Source organism: Salmo trutta, chromosome 35 (assembly GCF_901001165.1).
Source record: "Salmo trutta chromosome 35, fSalTru1.1, whole genome shotgun sequence".
In the NCBI taxonomy this organism is placed as follows: domain Eukaryota; kingdom Metazoa; phylum Chordata; class Actinopteri; order Salmoniformes; family Salmonidae; genus Salmo; species Salmo trutta.
In genome coordinates, this window is record NC_042991.1 from 6,499,856 (window position 1) to 6,511,890 (window position 12,035).

At 41.4% G+C, this 12,035-nt stretch overlaps 1 protein-coding gene across 3 annotated transcripts in view; it reads right to left on the reverse strand.

Moving 5' to 3' along the window:
- LOC115174515 (MAM domain-containing glycosylphosphatidylinositol anchor protein 2-like) overlaps window positions 1-12,035 on the reverse strand; it is a 344,881-nt gene that overhangs the window by 223,449 nt on the left and 109,397 nt on the right. For all 3 annotated transcript variants that reach the window (XM_029733126.1, XM_029733125.1, XM_029733127.1), the window contains exon 3: window positions 8,798-8,972. In XM_029733126.1, coding sequence (XP_029588986.1) covers window positions 8,798-8,972 — 175 coding nt within the window. The remainder of the gene's footprint in view (window positions 1-8,797; window positions 8,973-12,035) is intronic.

The following is a 12,035-nucleotide window of genomic DNA, read 5'->3' on the forward strand; positions in this document are numbered from 1 at the left end:
CAAGGGTTAAGTAATGGTAATTTCTGGTTGGAGTAACATTTTGAGGCTGAGCCATTAAGAAGGCTGTTAAAGATGAGCAATGGGTTGTTTATGGAACTGTCAGAAGGTAATTTACAAAAGTGCCACTAATTGGTGGGTGACAGAACCTTCCAGTGTAAAAATAATCTATCTGATCATTTGTCCACTTTAAAGTGTCCTAAAACCACTTCCATGGTCACATTGGTGGTATATACAGTACAGTGCCTTCGGAAAGTATTCAGACCCCTTGACTTTTTCCACATTTTGTTACTTTACAGCCTTATTCTAAAATGGAATAAATAAATAAAAATCCTCAGCAATCTACACACAATACCCCATAATGACAAAGCGAAAACAGAAATACCTTATTTACGTAAGTATTCAGACCCTCTGCTATAAAATTGAGCTCAGTGTCACACCCTGTTCTGTTTCACCTGTCTATATAAGGTCCCACAGTTGACAGTGCATGTCAGAGCAAAAACCAAGCCATGAGGTTGAAGGAATTGTCCGTAGAGCTCCGAGACAGCATTGTGTCGAGGCACAGATTTGGGGGAAAATGTCTGCAGCATTGAAGGTTCCCAAGAACACAGTGGCCTCCATCATTCTTAAAATTGAAGAAGTTTGGAACCCCCAAGACTCTTCCTATAGCTGGCCGCCTGGCCAAACTGAGCAATCGGGGGAGAAGGGCTTTGGTCAGGGAGGTGACCAACAACCTGAAGGTCACTTTGACAAAGCTCTAGAGTTCCTCTGTGGAGATGGGAGAACCTTCCAGAAGGACAACCAAGTCTGCAGCACTCCACAAATCAGGCCTTTATGTTAGAGTGGCCAGACGAAACCACTCCTCAGTTCAAGGAACATGACAGTCTGTTTGGAGTTTTCCAAAAGGCCCCAAAGGACTCTCAGACCATGAGAAACAAGATTCTCTGGTCTGATGAAACCAAGATTAAACTCTTTGACCTGAATGCCAAGCGTCACGTCTGGAGGAAACCTGGCACCATCCCTACGGTGAAGCATGGTTGTGGCAGCATCATGCTGTGGGGATGTTTTTCAGCGGCAGGGACTGGGAGCGCTCATGACAGACTGGGGGCGAAGGTTCACCTTCCAACAGGACGACGACCCTAAGCACACAGCCAAGATAATGCAGGAGTGGCTTCGGGACAAGTCTCTGAATTTCCCTGAGTGGCCCAGCAAGAGCACGGACTTGAACCAGATCTAACATCTCTGGAGAGACCTGAAAATTGCTTTGCAGCAATGCTCCCCATCCAACCTGACAGAGCTTGAGAGGATTTGTACCCAAGAAGATTCTATGTTTTAATCGCTACCAAAGGTGCTTCAACAAAGTACTGAGTAAAACATCTAATATAAATTAGCAAAGATTTAAAAAATAAAACTGTTTTTGCTTTCTCATTATGGGGTATTGTGTTTAGATTGATGAGGGAAAAAACTATTTAATACATGTTAGAATAAGGCTGTAACGTGACAAAATTTGGAAAAAGTCAAGGGGTCTGAATACTTTCCGAAGGCCCTGTAACGTCGACTCCTGACAAGTGCGCTTCGGATAAGTACAAACTCATTTCAAGTGCACTAAAGTTTTCCAGTCTCGATTCAAGTACCTGCTCTTTAAAAGCTCCTGATGAATGCATGGGCACACGTGAAGAACATTAGTCTTTTGTACTTCATTGGAGTCCATTGTACTCTCCTAATTCTTTTCACGTCAGAAATGTATAACATTGGGGATGTGAATTCCACCTGCTGATGAAATAGTTTAATGTCAGCTATAAGCCCCTGCTGAAATACTTTAGGCCTTTGTCTACTAGATATAGCAATGCAGCTTCACACACAGCAATACAGCCCAGATGAAATGAAAAACTTTGTAATAAATAGACCCTTCTAGGAACTGAAGAAGAAGAGGCTCAAGGCTTCTCAAGAAAAGCAAAACTACCAATCGATCAATGGAGGAAGTTCTTTATTAACTTCTGTGTGGGCATCTATTCCTGCAGACCTCACAATGGACAAACACATCTTCTGAGGCGTCAGCATGTAGAAATGTGCTTAGATGGGGGCTTCGCCGAGCTCGGTGGGTATTTTAAATGAGTTATCTTTGGGTCTGCTAGGCCTGCTAGGGCTAATATCAGCTCCTCTGCACTGCAGAGATAAGTTTACCATTACCCCATCCTGCAGTTGTCTGTCTCTCTGAGTTAGTATAGCAATGCTAAAGCTAGACATGCCACCTGGGCACCTTCCTTCTTTCATTTCATTCATTTTCTAACCTGGGCAATACATTTAGAGAATTCTCCCTTTCTCTCTTTCCTTCCTTCATTTCATTTCATTCTGTATCTATTGAACGTTGTGAGTCATGGCCGCTCCAGCAGTCTCTTTAGAAGGGGAACGGTTAGGAGAGGAGCGCACCTTGATTTTATAAGTATGCATGTATGAATAAATACATCTGGAAGTACCTGTATTTACACTCAAAATTTAAAAGAAGCCACCTGAGCCCTATAATACGAATGTAGTTTGAGAAGTTAGCGAGGTAACTTTAGTCAACTCTGAGTTCAACTCGGGATAACCGGTACCACGAAAGTGGCTCACCTTTTAGCCAGCTAAATTTCTATGGCAACAAATCCTTCAGATCTAACCTGCTTCGGGGCAGGCTAACTCAGGGCAAACTCCAATATCCTTAATGAGATGGTCTGAGCCACGAGTTGAGGACCATTGAAATCAGATTCCCTCCCTCTTGCAAAGATTGCATCATCTTCCCTTTAATTTTGTGTGCAAAAAAATAGTCATGTTAAAATACTTATCACGTTAGACATTTAGTAATGATATAATGCATTTGAAACTTCACACACAGTAAAACCTTTGTATAATTTTATTGATAGCGGGAAAAAAGTGCTTGTGCATTGATAAGCACAGCAAAGCACACCAAAGACGGCATTAATAGCAAATAAAAAGCCTAGTCCACGCCATAGCCTGCTGAATTTGCAAGAAAACTTTCCTTTCATTTTGATTTTGGCACAAATGAGAATGTGTCACTGACTCACCCATGGATTGATTCCAGCCTGAGCTGGAATGTGAAGCTAACTGCAGCTGGCTAGCTTTAGAAAACCCTGAGTAGATCTAGGTTGCTTCTTAGTATACCCCTCTGGTTTCAGAAGGACTGGGAAGGAAAAGCAAGAAATGTTTTTTTTTAAAGAACAGAAGAAAATACTTCACTTTAGAAACAAGATATTCACATTGAAATACCCGCCCTCCTAAATTCCTGTCTCTCTCATTTCACATTTACATTTTCTCTCTCATATTTGTATCGTCCCTCAAGCATAATAGAAGTGTCCATCCTAACTAGCGGTTACATTTCTGGGTAGTATAAACACATTGGTATGAATAAAGGCACACCGGTGCAACATCTGAAAAACAGACAGTCAACACAATTTGTCAAGGTGTTTCTGTTGAGTCCTGGTGCCCAAACAGCAATTCTAATGCAAATTAAAAACCAAGGCTGGAAAGCACTAAAAATAGTGAAAGCTGCAAAAGAGGCCCATCAATTAAATTCACCCCTGGGGGACAGCTATAACATTTCTATGGAGAAATCCAGTGTGTTTCTGCTGGATGTGCAATACAACATTCTGCTAATGAAGTACACATGCACTACAATGCCAGAGACAAGGGCATCCACTTTAAACGCTGCTGCTGTTTTAATAATGTCATATAAAGTCCTGTTTTAAGGCTCTACAATATGAAGGACATAGCATTACATATTTAGTGTACACTCAATGACAAATATGAAGCGTTTACAAGATGAGATAATGATCAATTCAAGCTTGAAAGGATAAAGTACTTGAAAGTACTGTACAATGTCTTTAACAATTGATTGTCCCTTTAAATCCCCTTCCAATGGACACAGAGTTTTTCTGGAGAGGGCCTCATTGGACAGGGAGCCAACTGGAGAGAGCATTGGATGACATCATTGGTTGAATGAATGTCACAGCAGATGTGTCTGATAGGCTCACCAAACCTACCATGGTGCCTATTCAGGATTAAACTGTAAACAATGCCATGGCTGTTATGAAAGGGGGGAAGGGGGATACCTAGTCAGTTGTCCATCTGAATATATTCAACTGAAAAGTGTCTTCCGCATTTAACCCGCATTGAATCAGAGAGGTGCGGGGAAGAGTGGGTTAACTGCGGCGCCCGGGGAACAGTGGGTTATCTGCCTTGCTCAGGGGCAGAATGATATATTTTTACCTTGTCAGCTCGGGGATTCGATCCAGCAAACTTCCGGTTACTGGCCCAACGCTCTGTGGTGACTGTATTACCGCCACACCAGCATTCATGAGTCATGACCGCAGTAAAATTCTACATGACCATTTAGTCACGGTAATCTCCTCTTATGCACTCTGGACATTCATTAGTAGTAGCCTACCCAACTCGCTAACGATCATCAGGTTGCTAATGGCCTGGTACTCAGGGCTCTATTGTCCCTCTTACCATGCTGACATCGAAAATCACATCAAGCACTTATCATCAAAGCAGTAGGTGCTTTAAAAACTCACCTTACCGGGATTGATCAATTTGAAGAAAGAAGTTGAACAATAGGTTGAAACTGAGTGGAAAACATTTATTGTGGATGTTGTTTCAAAGCCTAACACAATGGAATGGACAGTGCTTTCTAAGGTGATGAAACCTCTTAAGGATCGGACCTTTCATCTCAATTTCCGCCTAAAATGACATATCCAAATCTAACGGCCTGTAGTTCAGGACCTGAAGCAAGGGTATGCATATTCTTGATACGATTTGAAAGGAAAGACCTTGAAGTTTGTGGAGATGTGAAATGAATGTAGGAGAATATAACACATTAGATCTGGTAAAAGATAAAACAAACAAAAACACATGCATTTCCTATTTTATTTTTGTTACATCATCTTTGAAATGCAAAAGAAAGGCCATACATTTACATAGGACGCTAGGGGTGTAAGTTAGATGTTGTCCACAAGAGGGCAGCAGTGTGTGTCCAAAGTTTTAGACCGATACATTCAAGATGTTTTTAAAACATTTTAAATATATATTTTTTTAATTTAACCTTTATCTAACTAGTCAAGAATAAGAATAAGAGATCTACATAATATTTAGCGTCCCTAAAAGATACTAACCTTCACACTTCTAGATGGCCGGCCGGGCGGGGGTGGGTGTGGAGCTAGAGACAGCAGAGGGATCAAACTGGAGGATCCAGGTCCTACGTTTGAATGAGAGGGGGATGGAGGAGTCTCTACCACTATTGAGGATTTTAAAAAATCTGTTAGCTTCTTTGGGAACGGGGGGCAGTATTGAGTAGCTTGGATGAATATGGTGCCCAGAGTAAACTGCCTGCTACTCAGGCCCAGAAGCTAGAATATGCATATAATTAGTAGATTTGGATAGAAAACACTCTAAAGTTTCCAAAGCTGTTAAAATAATGTCTGTGAGTATAACAGAACTCATATGGCAGGCAAAATCCTGAGAAAAATCCAACCAGGAAGTGGGAAATCTGAGGTTTGTAGTTTTTTTGAGTGATTGCCTATCCAATATACAGTTTAAATGGGGTCAGATTGCACTTCCTAAGGCTTCCACTAGATGTCAACAGTCTTTAGAACGTTGTTTCAGGCTACTACTGTAAAAGGGGAGCGAATAAGAGCTGTTTCAACCAGTGATCAGGTTGAAAGCCTTGAGTTGTTTATCGCGCCTGGCCATGAGCGCGAACTCCGTTCCCTTTCCTTTCTATTTCAAAGGAATTGTCTGGTTAGAATATTATTGAAGATTTATGATAGAAATATCCTCAAGATTGATTATATACATCGTTTGACATGTTTCTACAAACCATAATGGAACTTTTTTGACTTTTCGTCTGGACTTTGTGAGCGCTCTTTGTGCATTTGGATTACTGGACTAAACGCGCGAACAATAAGGAGGTATTTGGACATAAAGATTAACTTTATCGAACAAAACAAACATTTATTGTCTAACATGGAGACCTGGGAGTGCCATCAGATGAAGATCATCAAAGGTAAGTGATTAATTTTAATCCTATTTCTGACTTTTGTGACACCTCTCCTTGGTTGGAAAATGGCTGAATGGTTTTCTGTGCCTGCCCCTGTTCCTGTCCATTTGATCATGGGCCATTCTAAATCGAAACGTATTTTACATATTAGTAAAAACAAGATTAAATTGAGAATAGTTTGACGGGTGAAAATATGATCACTTGATGAGAGAACAGCGTGTACAGCATGAGGCAAGGAACAGAGCGCAAGCAATAGCCTATAGTCGCATCATGCAGCCCATAAATCTATTGACTTCTAAGACGTTCTAAGGTTTGTAATAATCACTACTAAAGTTGACAAATAACTCAAAATCTAGCATATAGGACCTGTTTCAAATGATCACTTTTAAGCTCGACATAGCCACTTCTACTTCATATGTGTGCACTCTTGCTTCTGAATGGGACAAACATCCATTATATTTTATTCAGCTAAGTTAAACTATATATTCTTCTTACTATAAAATCATACAATATCAAATAATGGCACAGGACTTATAAGCATATCGTGTCTGATAAATGAACAAGCCTACAGTCTATGGCATGGCGCATAGCCAGATAATATACAGTAGGCCAACTCATATTCTGTTCTTCTGAAATACATTTTCTACATATCATAATGTTTCTTCAGGCCTGCCTAACATAAATAATGTATTTATTGGGATGGTGTATATTCAATTGATTTATTCAACATGTTTTAAATGTAGATGTTCCAAAGGCGCACATCAGAGGCTTGTATGCTGCTTGTATGAGTGGACATGTTTACGTTAATTAACGGTCAATTACCGTGAGACCCGGCAGTCTTTTGCATGACAATAACCTGCTGACAAAATGTCATGACCACCACAGCCCTAGCCATGGCAACCCAGAGAGCCACTGGTCAACTGTATTAATCATACTGCTATCAAGCTAAAACAGTGACACTGGGATGTTAGTCACTGTCCGTCCAGGGTCTGTTGTATGTGTCAATAGTTTACAGTTAACAGTGTAGAAGAACTGAAAAGGAGAAAGCAAATGTCTAGTATACATCCACCACAAAGCCAATATGGCAGTCCAGTGCAGATGAAGGAAAGGAGACAAGGAGAGAGTAAAATACTCCTCTTCCCCCTCCTTCCTCCAAGTTCCAAGCTTTCTAACCATCCTCTATTCCACAACCCCTGCTCAAGTCAGTACTGATAAACAGGTACAAGGGCTGAGAGCCACACAGACACCCAGGGACTAGGAGGAGGCAGGGAGAGAGAGTGAGAGTGAGAGAGAGAGAGAGAGAGAGAGAGAGAGAGAGAGAGAGAGAGAGAGAGAGAGAGAGAACGGAGACAGATGTAAAGGCAGAGAGAGAGAGATAGCAAAGAGAGAGAGAGAGAGAAAGAGAGATCAGAGAGAGAGAAAGCGAGAGCAGGCAGAGAAAGAGCCTTGGCGGCGGTGAGGCTAACCACCAGCCACACAGACAGACCCGAAATGTCGTGACAGACTGACAGGAGTCACTGGCAGATAGAGCAGAGGCTTTAGATGTCAGATGAAAGCGATTCCACTTACTTTGGTAACCCCTGCCTGACCAAGGAGAAGAGAAGAGAGGAGAGGCGAAGGCAGAGGAAGAGAAAGAGAAAGAGGCAGAGGCCGACGAGAGGTGGAGACAGACGAGAGGCAGAGAGGAAAGACTGAGACAGGACTGCAGACTGCTCTGTGTTCTGCCACAGAGAGAGTGGGAGAAGAGGAGAACACAGGCCAAAAGGTTTATCGCTTGCGATGATGTTACGGAAGGGAAAGTGCTGGTTTAATGTGCTTGTGTCACAGAGTTTTGGATCTGGGGAGGTTCTGGCTGGGAGCTATATAATGTTTGCTTGTCTAGGGTTCAGATGAGACAAACCGTCCTCCATTTAAGCGCACGTCTGAGGAGTTGTTGATTGCAGCTGAAGTACAGTAGGTGCCCCAGACAACTCCAATCAGACCTCACTATTGTTTAATGGCTAGGTTGACTAGGGTGGAAGCTACTGGGCTGGGTTGTTTATACTGTTGTCTACTGTACAGCCCCCCCCCACACACACACACACAGACACACACACACCACACCCCCCTCCACACACACAGACACAGGATGTTTTGATAGGGCCCCAATTCAACATTTAGTATTGACTGACATTTGATTGAATTGTGCAACAATTGGAATGAACCAAACCTTAAAAGCTTATCGTTAACTTATGGTTGAAATCTAGTTTAAAGATGAACTATGCAGAAATCACTCCGCCATTCCCTGGTTGCTAAAATTCGAATAGTTTTCCTAATATCAGTTTATGTGACAAAACAAGCAAGTATAGTGTAGAGAATCATTGTACCATCTAAACCGCAGTGAAATATCTTTTCCATAAGCAAAAATGTTGTGTTTTCAGCTGTTTGAAAGTGGTGCAGAAAACCGAAAGTAAAAGATGCAAAAACAAAACTTAAGGGAAGCATTGAAATAGCGCACATAGAACCGATCTACCACTTCTTAGATGTGCTTTCAATGAGAATGACAGATCTATAACACAATTTTCTATGTGTATTTGGTCGAGTTGCCCAAAAAGTTACATTTTGCAGCTCTAAAATCGAAAGGGAACGGTATACTAACTAGCCACGTTGAATTTTATGCAATGTTATTACGTTGAGAAAGTACATTTAAATAAAAAGAAAATAACCTTGACCCAACCACTGTGTCCGAAAGTAATGTACAGTACTTACAGTAGACGTCGACCCGTATGGACTTGATGGCCGGGGAGCCCAGGCCGTTCTCAGCCTTGCAGTAGTAGCGTCCTCCCTGGTGTCTCTGGATCTTGGAGATGTGCAGCGTCTCGTTAAACACGCTGGAGTCCTGGAAGCGATCCGACACGCTGCCTGCTGTCTTGGTCCATCGGATCTGTGTAGGACACGCGGTTGGTTAGATGACTTACTTGACATAAAGCCCTTGGCTTCTTTAATTAAGGCGGATAGGCCACTGATGAATGTCTTCCATGGTTATTAAAGGGGTAGTTGTGGCACAAGGACTGGATATAAAGAAAATATAAAGAAATAGCAACGAAAGGAAAGCGAATGTCTGCTCACTGTTTGCTGAATTAAAATGAATATTCTAGCTAGCTAGAGGTACAACGTTTGGAACCCATCCTGGTCTTTATCAGGTTACTGGGCATTGTTAACCTCCATCAGCCCTGGAAAGGTGAGTCCCTACTCTCTACCAATTTCCTTTTTTTTATTACAACCACACTTTATCACCCAATACATTGTGTCTGACTCTTACCATCCTCAAAGGAGATCTGATATCTCTATCTGATAAACCCTCATTCACAGCTTCACCGTCTTTCACTAACTGGTGCAACAACCTTAACCATGTAGCAGTGGGTGGTGGTGAAAGGTGAACTCGCGTTCAGTCTCTTCCTCTGGTCTACAACATGGAGGTGTAATTGACCCTCCATCATGTATCTCTCTCTCTTTTTCTGTCTCTCTTTCTCTCTCTCTCAATTTTCAATTCCACTTGCTTTATTGGCATGACGTAATGACGTACATATTGCCGAAACGTACTTTGGAAATGGAATGATTCATTAACAATATCAATAACATCACGAAAAATAATCAACATTGTCACGAACAGGACAATCAGTAACAGCAATAGTCAAGGGTGGGGGGTGGTGGGGGGTTGTATTGGAAATCAGTAAGAAAATCAGTAAATAAATAAGCAAATAACACAAAGACATGTGCAGGTTGGTTGATCTGTCAGACACAATCCCTCATTTTATGGCAGGCAGCAATGTAGTGCGCTGCCAACCCACAGCTCTCTGCATCCTCCTCCAACAGGATGGGTCATCTCTTCTCATCAGAGAGGTCTTGGAAACCTTCAATAACCATTTCACATTTGGGGAAATAAAACTCTCTAATTGCTTGATATTTTTGCAATTTTGTGTCAATTTTGTGTCAAAGCTCTGTGTCAATTTCTTCCGTGGTGCAGTGACTGCACAGCCTTTCCTCTACAGGGAGCCAGGATTCCCTGTGTCTACCTTTCTCAATGACAAGCCTATGCTAATTAAGTTTGTACTTTGTCAAGGTTTTTCTAAGATTTTGATCAGTAACAACGGTTAAATAATTTGTCATAGTATACTGTCAATTTATGGCTAGACAGCACTGCATTTTGCTTTGTGCTTGTGTATCCTAACAGGTGATGTACAGATGTAGGATCTGATCCCCCTGTTGCAGGAAAACTTTCCAATAAATGTAAAACGTTTAATTTATTTGAGGTTTAAAAAGGCTCCCTGTAATGTGTACGCTGGGAGTCAGGAAGCAAGTTCAGGGAGTGAATAATTTAATATAGAAACGAACACGGACAAAACAACAAACACGAGTAGTGTACAGACATGAAACAAACAAAAAAAATGGAACAGAAACAATAACGCCTGAGGAAGGAACCAAAGGGAGTGACATATATAGGGAAGGTTATCAGGGAAGTGATGGAGTCCAGGTGAGTCTGATGTGGCGCAGGTGCGCATAACGATGGTGACAGGCGTGCGTAGTAATGAGCAGTCTGGTGACCTCGAGCGCCAGAGGGAGTATACGTGAAATTTAAATTTCAGACTTGATTTTCCCTCACCAAAAAATATATCAACCCCCACAAAAATGTCCACTAATTATATATACTGTAATCCACATAATAGTTCACATTTCCTGTAGATGCAGGATTATTTTCCTGCTCTAGCAAACTGGCTAAAATTAACATCCGACATCTGTAGTTGCTGCGTGCACATGCATGCACGCACACACACTCACTCACTCACACATACTGGCCTTGCTTTGCCTCCAAAGCCAACACATATCTCTGCTGCCTGAGTGAGCAGAAGAGGAGCAGCAGCGCATTGGAATTTGATATCACCGCATTGGCTAGCGATAGCATCGTATTGAAGACTGATAGAATCTAATTTGATGGCGATAGCATCGGATATTATCACACAAGGCTTGGGATTGGGTGGTGCCGGAGAGATAGCTGTTCTGTTGTATTGGATGTGGGTCTTATCCTATGTTCAACTTCCACACTGGGATATATACAGTATGTCCGCCAATTGAAGCTCAACAGAAGTTGGGTGATGCAACAGGACAACGACCCAAAACACAGAAGTAAATCAACAACAAAATGGCTTCAACAGAAGAAAATACACCTGGAGTGGCCCAGTCAGAGTCCTGACCTCAACCATATTGAGATGCTGTGGCATGACCTCAAGAGAGCAGTTCACACCAGACATCCCAAGAGTATTGCCGAACTGAAACAGTTTTGTAAAGAGGAATGGTCCAAAATTCCTCTGGACCATTGTGCAAGTCTGATCCGCAACTACAGAAAACGTTTGGTTGAAGATATTGCTGCCAAAGGAGGGTCAACCAGTTATTAAATCCAAGGGTTCACATACTGCACTGTGAATGTTTACACGGTGTGTTCAATAAAGACATGAACACGTATATAATTGTTTGTGTGTTATTAGTTTAAGCAGACTGTGTTTGTCTATTGTTGTGACCTAGATGAAGATCAGATCAAATTTTATGACCAATTTATGCAGAAATACAGGTATTTCCAAAGTGTTCACATACTTTTTCTTGCCACTGTATACAGTACCAGTCAAGAGTTTGGACACACCTACTCAGATTATCTTTAATTTTACTGTTTTCTACATTGTAATCATGTAGTAACCAAAAAAGTGTACAACAAATCAAGATATATTTCATATTTGAAATTCCTCAAAGTAGCCAGGGTGGCTAGTTTTGATGTCTTTACTATTATTCTACAATGTAGAAAATATAAAAAATAAAGAAAAACCGTTGAATGAGAACATGTGTCCAAACTCTTGACTTGTACAGTAAATATATATATATATATTGTATCATTATCACCTTCCTCAGTATATATATATCACCCCCCTGTTTCTTCTTAGAGTATGTGTGTGCTGCA